Source organism: Mustelus asterias, chromosome 17 (genome assembly GCF_964213995.1).
Source record: "Mustelus asterias chromosome 17, sMusAst1.hap1.1, whole genome shotgun sequence".
NCBI classification, from domain to species: domain Eukaryota; kingdom Metazoa; phylum Chordata; class Chondrichthyes; order Carcharhiniformes; family Triakidae; genus Mustelus; species Mustelus asterias.
Window position 1 is genome coordinate 29,330,763 of NC_135817.1, and position 20,833 is coordinate 29,351,595.

The 20,833-nt window shown below is 49.3% G+C and overlaps 1 protein-coding gene across 1 annotated transcript in view; it reads left to right on the plus strand.

The window, feature by feature from the left end:
• b4galt4 (UDP-Gal:betaGlcNAc beta 1,4- galactosyltransferase, polypeptide 4) overlaps nucleotides 1–20,519 on the plus strand; it is a 54,749-nt gene extending 34,230 nt beyond the window's left edge. Inside the window, exons 6-7 of the mRNA XM_078232446.1 lie at nucleotides 13,100–13,204; nucleotides 17,919–20,519. Coding sequence (XP_078088572.1) covers nucleotides 13,100–13,204; nucleotides 17,919–18,063 — 250 coding nt within the window. The 3' untranslated portion in view covers nucleotides 18,064–20,519. The remainder of the gene's footprint in view (nucleotides 1–13,099; nucleotides 13,205–17,918) is intronic.
• Nucleotides 20,520–20,833: the final 314 nt, after the last annotated feature.

Genomic DNA, 20,833 nt, shown 5'->3' on the forward strand with positions numbered 1-20,833 from the left:
CCCCCACCCCCCTCCCCCCTCACTCACCCCCCCCCCCCCCTCCCACTCACCCCCCCCCCCACCCCCCTCCCCCCTCACTCACCCCCCCACCCCCTCCCCCCTCACTCACCCCCCCCACCCCCTCCCCCCCTCACTCACCCCCCCCCACCCCCTCCCCCCTCACTCACCCCCACCACAAGGCAACCCCTCCCCCCTCACTCACCCCCCCCACCCCCTCCCCCCTCACTCACCCCCCCCCACCCCCTCCCCCTCACTCACCCCCCCACCCCCTCCCCCCGCACTCACCCCCCCCCACCCCCTCCCCCCTCACTCACCCCCCCACCCCCTCCCCCCTCAATCACCCCCCCCACCCCCTCCCCCCGCACTCACCCCCCCACCCCCTCCCCCTCACTCACCCCCCCCACCCTCCCCCTCCCCTCCACCCCCCCCCACCCCCTCCCCCCCTCACTCACCCCCCCCACCCCCTCCCCCCTCACTCACCCCCCCCACCCCCTCCCCCCTCACTCACCCCCCCCACCCCCTCCCCCCTCACTCACCCCCCCACCCCCTCCCCCCTCACTCACCCCCTCCCCCTCACTCACCCCTCCCCCCTCACTCACCCCCTCCCCCCTCACTCACCCCTCCCCCCTCACTCACCCCCCCCCACCCCCCTCCCCCTCACTCACCCCCCCCACCCCCTCCCCCCTCACTCACCCCCCCACCCCCTCCCCCCTCACTCACCCCCCCACCCCCTCCCCCCTCACTCACCCCCCCCACCCCCTCCCCCCTCACTCACCCCCCCCCACCCCCTCCCCCCTCACTCACCCCCCCCACCCCCTCCCCCCCTCACTCACCCCCCCCCACCCCCTCCCCCCTCACTCACCCCCCCCCACCCCCTCCCCCCTCACTCACCCCCCCCACCCCCTCCCCCCTCACTCACCCCCCCCCACCCCCTCCCCCCTCACTCACCCCCCCCACCCCTCCCCCCTCACTCACCCCCCCCCACCCCCTCCCCCTCACTCACCCCCCCCCCCCCCTCCCCCCACTCACTCACCCCCCCCCACCCCCTCCCCCCTCACTCACCCCCCCCCACCCCCTCCCCCTCACCCCTCACTCACCCCCCCCCACTGATGCACCTCAATGAGCACCCGGAAAACAAGGCTTTAGAACTGAAGGCTTTAATACATTAACAATGAAAACTACTAACACAAATTCACCCGTTCAGACTGAAGGGGTCCTGCCGGAGCAGGGGGTCTTATACCCTGCCACCGGAGGCGGGGACCCCACTGGAGTGTGCCATGATAACACTTAGGACAGGTAAACACCCTAACCCAACAACATAGTACAACCCCCATAACAACAACACCCTAGCCCAACAGTAAACACAATAACAACCCCAGTGGTGAAACCAACGATGGTTCACCACATTCACCCCTCCTTTAGGAACCAAAGGTGGCGGGGTGGATGAAAACAGACAATGACAAAAAAAAATAACAGGATTCACAAGTCCAGACGGTCTGGAGGACCACACCGACGCTGCGATCTTCTCAACACCGGTTGCGAAACCGGAGCAGGTGCTTGCGGTGGCTCTCTCAAAGCAACATCTGGCTGTCCCCTCAAAGACTCCCGGGCCGGCCGGCCCTGATGAGGCGATGGTGTAGGGGATCCTGGAAACGTTTTGGTGGTGGTGGTGGTGGTGATGATGGTGGCGCCGATCTCCGAGTCTCAGGCAAGCTGTACATGGGAGTAAAAAGTGTTTATGCACTGGTCCCCGGTGCTGACCGCGCCACGTCTGGGGAAGTAATGAGGAGTAGTGGATCTGTGGACTGGGGGGAATAGGAGCGACAGGAGTTTGCTACGTCCCCTGCGGGCGCCAGGTCTCTAATGGAGACAGTGTCCTCTCGCCCGTCAGGATATGCCACATAGGCATACTGAGGGTTGGCGTGGAGGAGTTGGACCGGTTCGACCAAGGGGTCGGACTTGCGAGCCCTCACATGGCGCCGCAGAAGGACGGGTCCTGGGTACGTCAACCAGGCTGGCAATGAGGTCCCCCGAGGACGACTTCCGAGGGAATGAGAACATCCTCTCGTGGGGAGTAGCATTGGTTTGCCGTACACAGGAGGGAGCGGATAGAATGGAGCGCAGTTGGAAGGACCTCCTGCCACCGGGAGACTGGAAGGCCCTTGGATTTCAGTGCCAGTAGGACAGCCTTCCAGACTGTAGCATTCTCCCTTTCCACCTGTCCGTTACCCCTAGGGTTGTAGCTCGTGGTTCTACTAGAGGCAATCCCGAATGAGAGCAGGAATTGCCTCAAGTCGTTGCTCATGAACGACGAGCCCCTGTCGCTATGAATATAGCAGGGGTACCCGAACAGGGTAAAAAGCTCACTGAATGCCTTGATGACGGTGGCAGTCGACGTGTCCGCCACAGGGGAAAAACAAAACGGAAACCGGGAAAAATTCGTCTATTATGTTAAGAAAATAGACATTCCGATCCGTTGAGGGAAGGGGGCCCTTAAAAATCTACACTCAGCCTCTCAAAAGGGCGAGTGGCCTTGACCAAATGTGCCCGGTCTGGTCGATAAAAGTGTGGTTTGCATTCTGCGCAAATCCGACAACTTCTAGTAACTGACCTGACCTCCTCCACCGAGTAGGGTAGGTTGCGGGCTTTTATGAAGTGGTAGAGTCTGGTGACTCCAGGATGACACAGATCATTGTGGAGAGCCTTCAAGCGGTCCCTCCTGCATGATGGCGCATGTTTCCGCGCGAGAGGGCATCCGAGGGCTCATTGAGCTTCCCTGGACGATACATAATATCGTAATTATAGGTGGAGAGCTCAATTCTCCACCGCACCGCAAGATCTTATCGTTCTTGATCTTGCCCCTCTGCGTGTTACTGAACATAAACGCCACGGATCGTTGATCCGTGATCAGGGTGAACCGCTTACCTGCCAGGTAATGGCGCCAGTGTCTGACTGCCTCCACAATGGCCTGAGCCTCCTTTTCCACCGCTGAGTGCCGAATCTCTGGGCATTGAAGGGTGCGGGAAAAAAACGCGACGGGCCTGCCTGCCTGGTTTAGTGTGGCGGCTAGGGCGAAGTCCGATGCATCACTCTCCACCTGGAAAAGGATGGATTCATCCACCGCGTGCATCGTGGCTTTCGAGATGTCGCTTTTCAAAACCTTGAAGGCCAATTGGGCCTCCGGCGTAAGTGGGAAGGTCGTGGACTTAATGAGCGGACGAGCTTTGTCCGCGTAGTTGGGGACCCACTGTGCATAATACGAAAAGAACCCGAGGCATCTCCTCAGTGCTTTCGTGCTAGCGGGCAAGGGAAGTTCAGTGAGTGGGCGCATACGGTCTGGATCAGGGCCAATGACCCCGTTTTCCACCACGTATCCGAGGATGGCTAACCTACGCGTACGGAATACGCACTTCTCCCTGTTATAGGTCAGATTCAGGCGAGATGCAGTGCGTAGAAAGTGTTGGAGATTCGTGTCGTGGTCCTGCTGGTCATGGCCGCAGATGGTGACGTTATCCAGGTACGGGAAGGTAGCCCGCAACCCGTTCTGGTCCACCATTCGGTCCATAGCACGCTGGAAGACCGAGACCCCATTGGTGACACCAAATGGAACCCTGAGGAATTGGTATAGACGACCATCCGCCTCAAAAGCCGTATATTGTCGGTCCTCTGGGCGGATGGGGAGTTGATGGTAGGCGGACTTAAGGTCTATGGTAGAAAACACTCGGTACTGCGCAATCTGATTGACCATATCAGAAATGCGCGGGAGAGGATACGCATCCAGCTGCGTGTATCTATTAATGGTCTGACTATAGTCGATGACCATCCGAGGTTTGTTCCCGCTTTTGACTACCACGACCTGCGCTCTCCACGGACTAGCACTGGCCTGTATGATCCCTTCCTTGAGGAGCCGCTGAACCTCAGATCTAATAAAGATCCGGTCCTCAGCGCTGTAACGCCTACTTTTAGTAGCGATGGGCTTGCAGCCAGGTACCAGATTTTTAAAAAGGGATGGTGTCGTGATCTTCAGGGTGGATAGATTGCACGCGGGGCGCTTTGGGCAATTTGGAGGCTGCGGCTGGTTCCCTACTGCCAGTGAAGGGAGTGGCCCACCGTACTGTAGGATCACACTCCTCATGTGGGCCATAAAGTTTAGTCCGAGGAGAATTGGCGCGCAAAGGTGAGGTAGCACAAGGAGCCTGTATTGCTCGTAAACTGTGCCCTGTACCTCAAGAGTTACCATACATCGTCCTTGGATCGGTACAGACCGGGACTGTGATGCCATGGAAATTGTCTGTTTGGCAGGGAGAATCCGGAGTCCACACCTTTTAGCAGTTTCAGGGTGTATGAAACTTTCGGTGCTCCCACTGTCAAACAGACAATTTACAGTTCTGCCACTAACCTTTACCTCCATCATGGAATGTTCCAGTCTGTAATGCCTGGTCTGATCCAGAGAGATCGACGCCACCGTTGGCCCCTGGGCATCACTGCATGCTGCCGATGTGGATGCTGAGGACCCCTGCTGGTCGCTGCTGCATGCTGCCGATGTGGATGCTGAGGACCCCTGCTGGTCGCTCCTAGTCGTCGTGGACCATGATGGCCGCCCCCATGAATCGCATGTGGCCGAGGGCTCCAAGCGCAGCGACTCCTGGTGGTCTTCCTCCTCCTCTGTCTGCCACGATGGCGCCGTCCTGAGATCGCACGTGGTCGGACCTCGTGGGTACTGCAGCGCCGAAAGAGATGGTCTCCGTTCTGGAGGGTTACAAGCTGCACTGCCGTTTTTAGGTTTGGACCTGCAGACTTTGCCGTAGTGGCCTTTTTTACCGCACTGGCTGCAGATTGCCGTTCTTGCCGGACACTGCTGCCGTGGATGCTTGGCCCCACCGCAAAAATAGCATCGCTGGCCCCCTGGAGCTGCCGCCGTCGTCGAATCGATCTGGGAGCGCGGGTTCGCGGGGCAAGGAGGGAGCAGAGCTTGCTCCAACCACGTTGACTGCACGTGGTCCTCGGGGTACAGCGCCAAGCTCTTCGACGCCGCCTCCAACCTCACGGCCATCCCCATTGCCTGGGTCAAGTTGAGTTTCCCCTTTTCTAATAATTTAAGTCTGATGTACGAGGACCCTACCCCTGCTACGAACGCGTCTCGGGCGAGGTCTTGCATGTACTGCTCGGCGGAGACATCCTTACAGTCACAACCCCTGGCAAGCTGCAGGAGTTCATTGGCGTAGTCTTCTATGGTCTCGCCCGACTGCCGACGTCGTGTAGCGAGGAGATAACGAGCGTGAATCTCGTTGGGTGGCGTAATGTACCTATTCTTTAGGAGCTCGACGGCACCCTGGTAAGTGGAAGCTGCACGAATGGCTAGGTAAATCGTGTCGCTTACCCTTGCGTGGAGGACCTGGAGTCTATCACTGTCTGTAGTGATAGCTACCGAGGCTGCCAGGTAGTCCTCGAAGCATTTCCACCAATGTTCGAACGTGTTAGCTGCACCGACCGCACGTGGGTCCAGTGTCAGACGATCCGGTTTTAGGATCTGTTCCATATTCTCAGTTAATGTATTAAATTGATGCACCTCAATGAGCACCCGGAAACAAGGCTTTAGAACTGAAGGCTTTAATACATTAACAATGAAACTACTAACACAAATTCACCCGTTCAGACTGAAGGGGTCCTGCCGGAGCAGGGGGTCTTATACCCTGCCACCGGAGGCGGGACCCCACTGGAGTGTGCCATGATAACACTTAGGACAGGTAAACACCCTAACCCAACAACATAGTACAACCCCCATAACAACAACACCCTAGCCCAACAGTAACACAATAACAACCCCAGTGGTGAACCAACGATGGTTCACCACACCCACCCCCTCCCCCTCACTCACCCCCCCCACCCCCTCCCCCCTCACTAACCTCCACACCCCCTCCCCCTCACTCACCCCCCCCACCCCCTCCCCACTCACTCACCCCCCCCCCACCCCCTCCCCCCTCACTCACCCCCCCCACCCCCTCCCCCCTCACTCACCCCCCCACCCCCTCCCCCCTCACTCACCCCCCCCACCCCCTCCCCCATCACTCACCCCCCCCACCCCCTCCCCCCTCACTCACCCCCCCCACCCCCTCCCCCCTCACTCACCCCCCCACCCCCCTCCCCCCTCACTCACCCCCCCCACCCCCTCCCCCCTCACTCCCTCCCCCCTCACTCGCCACCCCCTCCCCCCTCACTCACCCCCCCCCAACCCCTCCCCCCTCACTCACCCCCCCCACCCCCTCCCCCCTCACTCACCCCCCCCACCCCCTCCCCCCTCACTCACCCCCCCCACCCCCTCCCCCCTCACTCACCCCCCCCACCCCCTCCCCCCTCACCCCCCCCACCCCCTCCCCCCTCACTCACCCCCCCCCACTCCCTCCCCCCTCACTCACCCCCCCCCCCACCCCCTCCCCCCTCACTCACCCCCCCCACCCCCTCCCCCCTCACTCACCCCCCCCCACCCCCTCCCCCCTCACTCACCCCCCCCCACCCCCTCCCCCCTCACTCACCCCCCCCCACCCCCTCCCCCCTCACTCACCCCCCCCCACCCCCTCCCCCCTCACTCACCCCCCCCCACCCCCTCCCCCCTCACTCACCCCCCCCCACCCCCTCCCCCCTCACTCACCCCCCCCCCACCCCCTCCCCCCTCACTCACCCCCCCCACCCCCTCCCCCTCACTCACCCCCTCCCCCCTCACTCACCCCCTCCCCCCTCACTCACCCCCTCCCCCCTCACTCACCCCCTCCCCCCTCACTCACCCCCTCCCCCCTCACTCACCCCCCCCACCCCCTCCCCCCTCACTCACCCCCCCCACCCCCTCCCCCCTCACTCACCCCCCCCACCCCCTCCCCCCTCACTCACCCCCCCCCACCCCCTCCCCCCTCACTCACCCCCCCCCACCCCCTCCCCCCTCACTCACCCCCCCCCACCCCCTCCCCCCTCACTCACCCCCCCCCACCCCCTCCCCCCTCACTCACCCCCCCCTCACCCCCCCTCACCCCCTCCCCCCTCACTCACCCCCCCCCCACCCCCTCCCCCCTCACTCACCCCCCCCCCCACCCCCTCCCCCCTCACTCACCCCCCCCCCACCCCCTCCCCCCTCACTCACCCCCCCCCCACCCCCTCCCCCCTCACTCACCCCCCCCCCACCCCCTCCCCCCTCACTCACCATGGCAGTGTCTCTTCCCCAGACCCTGACCCAAACTTGCCTTCTCTGAATGCCGGGTCAGATGCATCCTGGGCTCCAGCCTCGCTGTTGCTTTGCTTCCCTCAGCACACTCTCAATTGTGGTGTTTGCCACTCCTCCAATCAAACCCTCCAATTTACTCCCTCATTGCTGATAAGCTCAGTAGTCTGCCTGTCAGAAGCAAAAGCCGGTGAGAACTGGCCTGTGATTGGAAAAGCAGTTCCGAGAATACTCTGACCATTGAAATTTACCTGTTTGACTGGGATTTTGAAAACTGGTGTTGGGTGGGTTGGGGGGGGGGGGAGGTTTCATGGGCTGCAACCGGCTCCCGGAGCGTACTTTGAACAAGCCTGGTTTATAACATTGCATGTGTGATTTCATCAAAGGGAAAAGCTTGGATTTATGTTGCACTTGCCACATCCAAAGCTGTTCAGTCGATGTTTAATTATTTTATAAACAAAATACAGCAGGCAAATCTCACAAATAGCTAATGAGGTAAGTGATCAGATAATCTGGTATAGTCACATTTGTTGAGTGATTACTATTGGGAAGCATAATTCTCTTCCGTCAATATTGACATTGTACAGCCTTTTGGAATCCCAGCTTGAGTTCAACAATTTTAGATCACAACTTCTGCCTCCATCTTGTTCATGGTTTTTTTTGCTGGTTTGGACTTGTATTTAGGTTGCTGCTCTGCAGCCATTCATAGCTCATCTGGATACACCTTTTGTTTGTGCTATACCCATTTCCACTCTCTTCTCCATTGATACCATGAAACCAGTTGTCATTTCATCTCTCCTGCCCTCCAGTTTTGTCCCCACTCCCCCCTTCCACTGGCTCAAAACCTATTCCATTTCTAGAAATTCTCAGCTTTGATGAAAAGTCATTGATCTAAAACGTTGACTCTGTTTGTCTCTCTGTAGATGCTGCCTGGCCTGCTGAGTATTTCCAGCACTTCCTGCTTTTTTAATAAATTTTAGATTTCCGGCATCTGCAGTAATTTGCTTTTGTATTTTTTTAAATCTCTTTTTCCATCCCCCTGTACAGGGAGTTGGGGCATCAGTTTAATACCTAATGTGAAAGAGAGCGCATTTCGCAATGAAATTCTGATCTACTTGTGTATCTTTCTGCCCCAGGAATTTGGAGATGGGCAGAGAGAGAGCTCTCCCCAGTCTGGTGCAAAGACCTCACTCACTAACAGCAATCATTGCTTCCATGGTGAGAGGGTGAGATGAGGTAGGGTGGAAGGAGGCTCTTTTTCTTACTCAAGGGGCCGTTGAGCAATTTTGCACAAAAATAAACTGAATTTCAAGAAATGTTGAGTTTTAAGGAAAGAAACAATTACGGAGCAAAAATACAGCAACTCGTAGCAATAAAATGTGAAGTTTAAAAAGAGAGTCATAAAAATAACCAGTATGTGTATCTGGCTGAGTGGGTGCCAGAGGTCACGCATGCCATGCAGCCTACCATGCTGCCATTTCGGTGTAGTTTTGCACCAAAATATCAGGATTGATTATTTGTTCTAGTCCTTTTGGAATGATGTCCAACTAAACTGGTTGTTGATTAGTTGTTTAGCTTTCTGGTTGCTTATATGATTCCCACCAGCTTATTGATAAAGTATTGTGAAATGTTTAACTGCCTGTGAAAAGAAGTGAGTTAACTCATAGAATCCTTGCAGTGCAGAAGGAGGCCATTCAGCCCATTGAGCCTGACAACAATCTCACCCTATCCCCATAACCCCACGTATTATACTCTACTGGACCCCCTGACACTAAGGGGCAATTTAGTGTGGTCAATCAACGTAACCCGCACATCTTTCATTCCCCAAATCCTCCCTTCCACACCCCAACCCTCCCTTCCACAAAATATGCCGAAACCCTCCCCTCCACACCATTCCCCCAAACTCTCCCTACCATTCTCCCAAAACTCTCCACTCCATTCCCCCAAACCAATCTAGATAATTCTCCCAAAGCTCTCCCCTCCACACCATTCCCCCCCAACCATCTTGAGCTTTTATGCAAGTTCAGCTAAGCTGTTACATGAATTAATTGACCTCGAATCACTGAAGGAAGGGAATGCTGCATTTACTTGGGTGTGGAGAGTTCACTGGGTTTTATATTTTTCAACAAACATTGAAATATGTGATGGGATTTTCAGTAGGCAGTGGGGTCAGAATCAATAGACATGCAGCCTCACAAAAAAAAACCGCACCAACCTCCTCAGAAGACAAATACGGGACACGGTGGACAGAGTACCCTCCGTTGTCCAGTACTTCCCCGGAGCGGAGAAGCTACGGCATCTCCTCCGAAGCCTTCAACATGTCATTGATGAAGACGAACATTTCACCAAGGCCATCCCCACTTCTTGCCTTCAAACAACTGCACAACCTCAAACAGACCATTGTCCGCAGCAAACTACCCAGCCTTCAGGAGAACAGTGACCACGACACCACACAACCCTGCCACAGCAACCTCTGCAAGACGTGCCGGATCATCAACACGGATGCCATCATCTCACGTGAGAACACCATCCACAAGGTACACGGTACATACTCTTGCAACTCGGCCAACGTTGTCTACCTGATACGCTGCAGGAAAGGATGTCCCGAGGCATAGTACATTGGGGAGACCATGCAGACGCTACGACAATGGATGAGTGAACACCACTCGACAATCACCAGGCAAGAGTGTTCTCTTCCTGTTGGGGAACACTTCAGCGGTCACGGGCATTCGGCCTCTGATCTTTGGGTAAGCGTTCTCCTAGGCGGCCTTCACGACTCACAACAACGCAGAGTCGCTGAGCAGAGATTGATAGCCAAGTTCTGCACACATGAGGACGGCCTAAACCGGGATCTTGGGTTCATGTCATACTATCTGTAACCCCCCACGACTTGCCTGGGCTTGCAAAATCTCACTAACTGTCCTGTCTGGAGACAATACACATCTCTTTAATCTGTGCTTAACTTTCTCTCCACTCACATTGTCTGTACCTTTAAGACTTGATTACCTGTAAAGACTCGCATTCCAACCATTATTTTGTAAATTGAGTTTGTGTCTTTATATGCCCTGTTTGTGAACAGAACTCCCACTTACCTGACGAAGGAGCAGCGCTCCGAAAGCTAGTGGCTTTTGCTACCAAATAAACCTGTTGGCCTTTAACCTGGTGTTGTGAGACTTCTTACTGTGCCAATAAATCACCAGGCCTAGCTGTCTATTCTGTTTTCTTCTTCCATCCGTCCCTTTACCTCATTGGAAAGTCAGACTCATTGCAAGCCTGTAATTTCCTGGCCAGGAGTTCCTGAAAGGCTGCTTCTTTTCAGGGCACCTGATTTTTTTCTCTGACGTTTTGGTTAAATACATCCAACAGATCTTCATGTGACCTGTTGATACTCAGTACAAGTATTTCAGATTTACCATGATTAAGGTCCTGTGGCTCCTCACTTTGTTGGAAAGTGAAGGTTTGTAGATCTTGTTTTTATATTAATTCTGCTGACAGTAAGCCCGGGTGGTTTGATTGTTAAACATTTAAAAGGATGTTATAATGGTTAGCATTGCTGCCTCACAGCACCAGTGACTGGCTTCAATTTCAGCATTGGGTCACTGTCTGTGTGGAGTCCGCATGTTCTCCTTGTGTCTGTGTGGGTTTCCTCCGGGTGCTCCGGTTTCCTCCAACTGTCCAAAGGTGTGTGGGTTAGGTGGATTAACCATAATAAAAGTGTGGGGTTACAGGGAGAGGGCCTGGATAGGATACTGTTTCGGAGAGTCAGTGCAGACTCGATGGGCCGGATGGCCTTTTTCTGCACTGTGGGGATTCTATGTTAGGTTTTGAGGATCTTTCACCTCCAAATCGAAGTCTGCACACACTCGGCATTAATTTGTTCTTTAATCGCTCAGGCAAGAGGAGAAAATCAACTGAGGGGAACTATGTATTAAAGAACAAAAGTAATATTTAACAAGCTAGCCAGCAACTTTACTGGTTGATGGTGGTTCTTGCTTCCTGTTCAGTCTAGGTTGTGAGGCAAAGCTTGGGGCTGGAGACCAGGACCTGATGGGATGGGACCGGACTGGCCGTTACCACTTAAAACAGTTTCCGTTTGCACAATAGATCTTTCGAGCTCTCCCCTGAGTCATAGATATTGAGCACCATTGATAAGTTTTAATTGCTACAGTCAGACGGCTGAACCTTGGTTAGCTTGCGGCATTTGCTCTGTAATTAAACCATAAATGCCTTTACATGGCTTGGGGCCAAATGGTGTTCCTCGCTTGTCCAAATACAGAGTCATGTGGTGTAATAGTGTCTTGCATTGATTACAATTAAGCAGAAGATAATAGAACCATAGAATTTTTACAATACAGAAAGAGGCCATCCGGCCTATCGAGTCGCCACCGAGAACCACCCCTCCCCGTCTGCCTTCCACTGAAAGAGCATCCCACCAGGCCCATCCCATCCCTGCAACCCCATGCATCCACCATGGCCAATCCATCTAACCTACACATCTTCGGACTAATATTTGGTTAATTCATATAATTTGGTTACTTGCATAATTTAACTACGAACTAATTGTTAAACCTAAACCTTTCTACAAGATGCTCAGGTTGTTTCACTGGGAAAGAGCTGCAAGGTGTTCATTCTTCTGAGTGATGTTAGAAGCATCTGTGCTGACAGTGGATAGAATGCTGGTCTCCAAGTGGAAGTGTGGAGAATGTTGGGATGTAAACTAGTTATTTGATTCCAAGATAGAATGGAGTGGATTCATACAAATTACTAATCATCATTTCTGAGTACAACTTCCATGTAATTCGTATTGTCATCGAGGTGGACTTTGAGAAGAGAAGGGTTTTTAAGAGGCTATCTGCCAAAATCTGTAAGATAAGAGAAAGCAGATAGAGGCAGCCCATCTCTGGTTCAGCACATAGGAACGCAGGTGGGAACTCACACTCATATTTGAAAGATCAAAGTTGCAGTTTATTTTTGTTATTGGTCTTTGCAAAGATTGTAACAGATTACAGTTCCATCTTCTTGCTTGATACTACACTTGAAACAGGCACGCAAGAATATCAACTTCATCATTGAAATGGAATGGGTTAGATACAAAGAGATTCCATCTGAAGACTTATCTATATCTATAGTATAGTAGGAAGAACCATTGAAGAAAAGGGAGGTTGAGGTTGAAGATCCAGATTTGAATTTGGTATAATCAGTGTTTTGCTCCCCGGTGCAGCTATGGAGGGCTGATCTCACTCAAATGATAGAGGTACTGGAGAGGGCATTTATAAGATGATATCAGAAATACATGGATAGACATGTCAGGAAAGGATTCATAGGATGGGTCTTTCTCTTGGGGTGGGGTGGGTAGAAGAGCAAACTTGGCTTTATACAATTTAACTATAAATCTGAGCCGGCATCAACCTGTATGGTGGTGACTTTTATTCAATGTCCTATCTTCAAATAGAAACTTATTGAAAGTGCTCCGTAGTCAGTATGACTGAAAATACTCCATTTATTTTCCCTCTACTGAAGGACTAACTTGGTGTTGCTAAAACTTTAGGTGGGTTCAGATTGCTACAAAGCATTGGATGCAGCTTCCAAACATTTCTTTCAACAAGGTGGTATGAGGTGTTCTTGCATACAATTGATGGTAATTTATGACTATTCAATCACATTCGAGGATACAATTAGCAGCAAGGGTGTGGATCAGGGAAAGAGAGAAAACTAGTTTTCCTCTGTGGAATGAGACGTGTTAAAATGGTTAACCTAATTACTATGCTGCATGGACACATAGTAACTCTAAATAAAACAAAAAGAAAATGACCACCTTTCTTCCTTGACAGTGTAATTTTATTCATATTGCTTAAGTAGCAATAATCAATTTTATTTTCTTTCCCCCAGAGTTCAGCTGCAAAAAATGAAAATTGTCCGTCCCCCTCTGGAAGTTGCCAGATACACAATGACTTTCCACACAAGAGATCATGGTAATGAAGTCAATCCTGCCAGGTAGGTAGATTCCATTCAGTGGGAGCACCTCAAGCCCACATTTACTTTTCTTTTCTAACCGTATAAATTGATGTCATAAATGTAAGATGTACACGGGTCTCACTATCACCACGTGGCAAGACAAACCATGGTGATTTATGCCTGGAACTCTTTGGACTTGGTGCAAACCACTTGTGAGCTGCACGGTCAAGTGTTTTGAGCTTTATAGGGTTACTATCATTTTTGTAAGCATCAACTTTTTATAGCCTTTTGAGGCCAGTACAATTGTTACTGTATAGTTTTATTGTTCATCCATTTCTAATATTTCCCTTTTCCCCACTTCATAAGTAGCATCAGAACGATGGCAATTCAAAAATACATCCCAAGTGTCACCAAAATTAAAGCAAAATGATTCTAGGAATTTGAGGTAAAAACTTAAAATGTTGGGGAAAAAAAACTCTGCAGACCTGTGGAGAAAGAACCAGAGTTAATATTTTGAGTCAAATGCCATATATGAGTTCTTCCAACACTTTGTTTTTACTTCACGCTCCTGCCCCCAAACTGAAGAAGAAATGTAGAAAATGCCAACCATTTATAAACATCCTTTTAAAAAATCTACAAAGATGTTGTAGTTCAGTTTTCATTTAGTTCAAAATATATTATTCCTTTTAAAACGGGTTTGTGCTTGATGTTATTGCAAATTTAAAGATCAAATGCAAGTGTTACGAACAAACAAATGTATGAATAAAGAACAGGAGTAGGCCATTCAGCCCCTCGAGCCTGCTCCGCCATTTAATAAGAATATGGCTGATCTGATAGTAACCTCAAATCTGCATCCTACCTACTCCTGATAACCATCACCGCCTTGCTTGAGAAGAATCTATCTACCTCGACCTTAAAAATACTCAAAGACTGTTTCCACCGCCTTTTCAGGAAGAAAGTTCTAAAGATTCATTGCCCTCTGAGAGAAATATTTGTTTCATCTCCCTTTCTAAATGAACAACGCATTTTTAAACAGTGACACCTAGTTCTAGATCCTCCCACAAGAGGCAACTTCGTCTCCACATTTACTCTGTCAAGGCCCCTCAGGATTTTGTATGTTTCAATCAAGTTGTTTCTTACTCTTCTAAAGCAGATACAAACCTCGCCTGTGCAGCCTTTCCTCATAAGACAACCTACTCATTCCAAGTTTTAGTCTGGTAAACCTTCTCTGAACTGCTTCCAACACATTTACATTCTTCATTAAATAAAATAGCCAGTACTGTACACACTGTACTAGATGTGGTCCGACTAGTGCTCTGTGTAATTAAAGGATAACCTCCCTACTATTGTATTCAATTCCCCTCGCACTAAATGATAACATTCTATTAGCTTTCCTAATTACATGCTGTACCTGCATAATAGATTTTTGTTATTCACACTCTAAGGCACCCAGATTCCTCTGCAGCTCCAAGCTCTGCAATCTCTTACCATTTTGATAATATGTTTTGCTTTATTCGCCTTGCCCAAATGGACAATTTCACATTTTCCCACATTATAATCCATTTACCAGATATTTGCCCATCACATAACTTACCGATATATTTTTGCAGCCTCCTTATGTTCTCTTCGTAACTTACTTTCTGACCTCAGCAAATTTGGCAACTATCCCTTCAATTCCTTTACCCAAGTCATTTATATAAACTGTTTTAAGTCCCAGCACCAATCCCTGCAGCACACTAACCATTACATCTTGCCAACTTGAAAAAAACCCACTTATGCCTATTCTCTGCTTCTTGTTAGCCAGCTAATCACCTATCCATTCCAATATGTTACTCCGATACAATACAATTTTCCACAATAATCTTCGATGTGGTACTTTAACAAATGCCTTTTAGAAATCTAAGTATGGTACATCCACCGGTTCCCCTTTATCCACAGTATAATACTTTTTCTATTTTTTCAAAGGATGTGGATATTTAAAGTTTATTTATTAGTGTCACAAGTTGGCTTACGTTAATTTTACAATGAAGCTACTGTGAAAATCCCCTAGACACCACACTCTGGCGGAGCCTGTTCGGATTTAGCATGACCAATGCATCTAACCAGGACTGAGGGAGGAAACCAGACACCCGGAGGAACCCCATGCAGACACGGGGAGAACGTGCAGACACGGGGAGAACGTACAGACTCCACACAGACAGTGACCCAAGCTGGGTGCTGTAAAGCAGCAGTGCTAATCACTGTGCCTCCATGCTGGTGTGGTTGGCTAGTCCAGCATTCATTGCTATCTCTAATTGCCCATTAAAAAGCCTTCATGAACCAGCCCATGTGGTGCAGATGTACCCACAATTCTTTCGGGGAGCGAGTTCTAGGATTTTGACCCAGCCACAGTGAAGAAACCGCGAAATATTTACAAGTCAGGGTGTTGTTTGGCTTGGAGAAGGAAACTTGCAGGTGGTGATGTTCCAAAGTATCTGGCCCTTGTCCCTAGATGGTGGTGATCATGGATTTGGAATGTGCTCTCTCGGGAGTCTTGATGAGTTCATGTACTATATCTTGTAAATGGTACACATTACTGCTATTGTGTCATGGTGGTGGAGGGAGTGAATGTTTGTGGATGGATGCCAATTGGCCTGACTGCTTTGCCCTGGATGTTGTCGTGCTTCTCAAGTGTTGTTGGAATTCCAGTGTCCTTCTACCTGCCTCACTTGCTGTCGCACCCTCCTGTCCCTGACCACTGATCAAATCAGAAGACCCTATCCTAAGGGGTGTGACCCAGGAATAAAGTGCCCAGGTAGCTTTCTCCCTCCGTAACATGCTGCAATGTCTGAAGTGCAGCCTCCAGCTCAATAACATGGAGTTGATATTCCTGCAGCTGTAAGCACTTACTGCAGATGTGTTGCCCTGGATCACACAGGTGCTCATCCAGAAACTCCCACATGCTGCAATCGCAGCACATCGCCTGCCATGCCTTCCCCAATATGTGTTAATTAATTAATTTAGAATTAATAAAGCCCACACCTCCCAATAGGTTTGCCACAGCCAGTAAACTATACAACACTAATAAAGCAATACAGTAATTATAACACAGATGACGCTTAGTTTCTAATAATATCCAGTTACTGATCTACCTGCTCCTTCCGTACCAATGTGGAAATCAAATACTGCAGACTAAAAAATGAGTAGAAAAAAAGTGCCACCTCCCTGCCCTTCACCAAACTCCCTACTTGGCATACCTTACTTTGGGCAATAAGCATTGCCTGAAACATTTCATTCCCCATGTACCGATTCCCACATATACTCACTTGGTCTCTGTGTCACCACTAAGGAGAAGGTTCTGGGGAAACTGAAAGATCTGAAGGTGGATAAATCACCTGGACTGGATGGGCTACACCCCAGGGTTCTAAAAGGGAGAGCTGAGGAAATTGTGGAGGCATTGGTGGTGATCTTTCAGTAATCATTGGAGGCAAGGAGGGTCCCAGAGGACTGGAAAGTAGCGAATGTAACACCGCTGTTTAAGAAGGGAGGGAGGCAGCATATCTAAGGAAGGATGTGCTGGCCTTGGAAAGGGTCCGGAGGAGATTCACAAGAATGATCCCTGGAATGAAGAGCTTGTCGTATGAGGAACGGTTGAGGACTCTGGGTCTGTACTCGTTGGAGTTTAGAAGGATGAGGGGGGATCTTATTGAAACTTACAGGATACTGTGAGGCCTGGATACAGTGAACGTGGAGAGGATGTTTCCACTAGTAGGAAATACTAGAACCAGAGGGCACAACCTCAGGCTAAAGGGATGATCCTTTAGAACAGAGATGAGGAAGAATTTCTTCAGCCAGATTGGTGAATTTGTGGAACTCTTTGCCGCAGAAGGCTGTGGAGGCCAGGTCATTGAATGTCTTTAAGACCGAGATAGATAGGTTCTTGACTGATGAGGGGATCAGGGTTTATGGGGAAAAGGCAGGAGAATGGGGATGAGAAAAAAATCAGCCATGATTGAATGGCAAAGCAGACTCGATGGGCCGAGTGGCCTCATTCTGCTCTTATGGTGTCAGTCAGACCAAAATCTCCCCTCACTGACCATGTTACAGGTTTGCTACATTAAACATTATCACTTGTGTCCAGCTCTCTATTTTTGCCACCTCTCTGTGTATGTATTTGGAGCCATGCATTCAAACTTCCCTGACCTGGCAGAGATCTCAGTAGCTTTCCTTACCAAATCATTATAGATCCTACCGAGAGAACTGGAATGAATTAGTTGTGTAAATAGATAATAAAAATTCATTGAATATTCTTTCCCTAGGTCAAAGGATTTTTTTTCACAGTCTGAACTTGTGGAACCAATTTGACAAATGCTAAGCTGAGCAGAAAAAAGCAAGGACAAGGAAAAAAATCTGGCTTGTCTCTTTAATGTATAGTCCCTCGTGCGTTCCTAATATCTTTGCCTCAACTGCATTTACCATACTTTCTATAAGAAACTTCTCCTTAATGTGTTTTTTAAATTTTATTTCTGTGATTGATTTTGTTTTTAAATCCACCTTGTGGTATCTTTGTTTTAGATACATTTAATGTCCCACCCTGTGGGATCCTGATTGTAGGTATATTTAATAACCTGGTTGCAGGTATGTTTAATGTCTTGCCCTGTGAGATCTTTGTTGTATTTATATTTAATGTTCTAGTGCCTGTACTTGCTCAGTAAATGTTTGTTTTCTTTGTGATGGATCATTGCAGTTCTCATACCTCTCTTCACCTTCACAGGATGGAGCTATTAAGGAGAGTTTCACAAGTCTGGAGTAAAGATGGTTTGAACTCCTGTGTCTACAGAGTGCTAACAGTGGAACACAAATCCTTGTACATTAACATTACAGTGAATATTGGTGATCCTCGTCATAATCCTGTCTAAATGCAGCTTTCCTACTTTCATTGAAGACTTGTGTGGACGATTCTCCTTTTGAGATCAGTGAATGAATCTTCAGGTTGCACACCCTTATGACATTTATGAAATCAATAGGAATGAGCCAGAGGCAATGGAATTTGAACCCTTTTTCTCGTCAGCTGGAATGACATTTAGATGATAGGAAAAATTGAAATAGTTCAAACACAATATACCTTTTTTAACTTGGGTGTTGAGAATTTCTGGCTTAAAACCCTGCAACTCCCTACCCAAGAGCACAGCAGGACTACCTTTGCTCCGTGGACTATAACCGGACACGGTAGCCATTGAAGGATATGGAATCATTGTTGGCCTCGCTAATGCTGCCATACCCCAAGAAGAAGAATATAGTTTTTAAATATTTTTGACAATCATATTGAAGTTTAGGTCTTGATACTTCCATTTTGAAGACTGCCACCAGTGCTTTGTGGCACCAACGGAAAGGAAAGCTTGCTTTTATATCTTGCTTTTCACAACCACTGGACGACTCAAAAGCTCTTTTTACAGCCAATGAAGTACTTTTTGAAGTGCAGTCAGTGTCGTAATGCAGGAAACATGGCAGCTAAATTGTGTACAGCAAGCTCCCACCAACAGCAATATGACCCTAACCTGGTAATCTGTTTTTGATTGTTTGAGATACTGCTTGTGGGATAATTATTGGCCAAGGCACCAGGGATAAGTCCCCTGCTTCTCCTCGAAATACTGTCATGGGAGATTTGCCATCCTCCCAAGCAGATAAATGCGGGTTTGATTTAATGTCTCAGCTGAAAGATGGTACTTCTGACAATGCAGTGCCATTTCCGTACCGCATTGCATTGTCAGAAGTACCATCAGTTTTGATTTATTTTTTGTGAGACTTGAAAGCAAAGTCTTGTGACTCGAGAGGTGTGAGTGCTAACCACTGTGCCACTGCTGATAGTCCATCAGTAAACTCGGATGCGATAATCCAACAAGTGCTGTTACCAACTGCTAATAATTGAGGACTCCTACATTGCATCAGTTGTGATATTTTCCTCCCTTGAGTCCCAAGTTCTGACTTTACAGGAGTGGTGTGAGCTCTCCTTCTGTAATCACCTGACAATGTTTGGTTGTGCTTTCTATTCCAAACATGTGCTTTTTTTAAAAAAATACTTTTTTAAGAACTCACTGGGATTAAAAGGGGACCGAAGCCTTAGGTGAAAATAATTACTTTAGACTCATTTTTGTATCTTCTGTTTTGAGCACGATAAATGATTTTCTGTCATCCTGTTTTTTTAGTCAGATCATTCCCTCTGCTCACTTAACTGCCTTTCATGAATTAAAATCAGTTCTTGCTGGGAATAATGGGTGTAGTCATGTGAGTTCTCTCTTCCTGTATAAAGTTCATCCCTTTTGATTATCAGCATTAAGTTAGAGTTTACAGCACAGAAGGAGGCCCTTCAATCCGCCATCAAACATCTCTTTGTTCTAATCCCATTTTCCCGCACTTTGTCCATAGCCTTGTATGGCATTTCAAGTGCTCATCTAAGTATGTGAAGATTCCCATCTCTATCACTCTTTCAGGTGGTGAGTTCCAGATTGCCACCGCCCTCTGCTGAAAAAGCTGTTCCTCAAATCCCATCTAAATTTCCAGCTCCTTCCCTTAAATCTATACCCCCTTCATTATTGACCCCTCTACTAAGGGGAAAGATTCCTTTCTCATTACCCTATCTATGTCCCTCAATTTTGAACACCTCAATCAGCTTTCTCTGTTCCAAAGAAGACAACCCCTGCCTATCCAACCTCTCTTGATAGCCCAGGCAAACTCCTGGTGAATCTCCTCTGCACCTTGTCTAGTGCAATCACATCCTTCCTATAGTGTGGTGACCAGAATTGCATACTGTACCACAGCTATAGCTTAGCGAGCATTTTATACAACTCCATCATAATCCCCCTGCTTTTGTATTCTATGCTAATAAAGGGAAGTATCCCATATAGCTTCTTACCCACATTATCTACCTGTCCTGCTGCCTTCAGGGTTCTTTGGACATGCACCCCAAGGTCCCGCTGGTCCTCTGTACTTCCTAGCCTTCTACTGTTCATTTTGTATTCCCTTGCCTTGTTAGCCCTCCCACAATGCATCTCCTCTCACATTTCAGGGGTCAAATTCCAATTACTGAATCTACTAAAGGAGCTTTCAGGAGGAATTCAGAGCCTCCAGTAATTTTTTAATTACTTGACATCCAAGAAGTGACTATTGTGGAACTGCCATCACCTGTCTGGTTGCTCTGAACAGTGGAAAACCCCCCCATCATTGAAACATAATACTACTTCCACAATATATCCTCGTCGTGTTTGTCACTGGTCATAATTTGTTTTAAGATGGATGGCTTGAACTGCACCCTGTTGACAGAAGAGAACAGCATTTGCATTTGAGAATCGCAGTGGGCTCGGGAGAATCGCAGTGGGCTCGGGAGAATCGCAGTGGGCTCGGGTGATTCGCCCTCACAATCCACAAGTTTACTATCCAAAGCTGGAGCCCTGCAATGATTAACAACAGTTCTCTGATGTTCAGGTAATTGAGTTATAAAGGGGATATGCTCTTGTATTTCAGTGGTGAAGGATCCTCCTGTGCCAATATTTCTTTGGCTGGCCATTGAAATTGCGATATTCCTGCAGTACACAAAGTCTGCCAGTGACACAGTTTATGTTCCAGCTGCAATAATACTTTGCCCTTCCCCTCTCTATAGTTTGAAGGTTGTCCAAAGAGGGAAAACCTGAA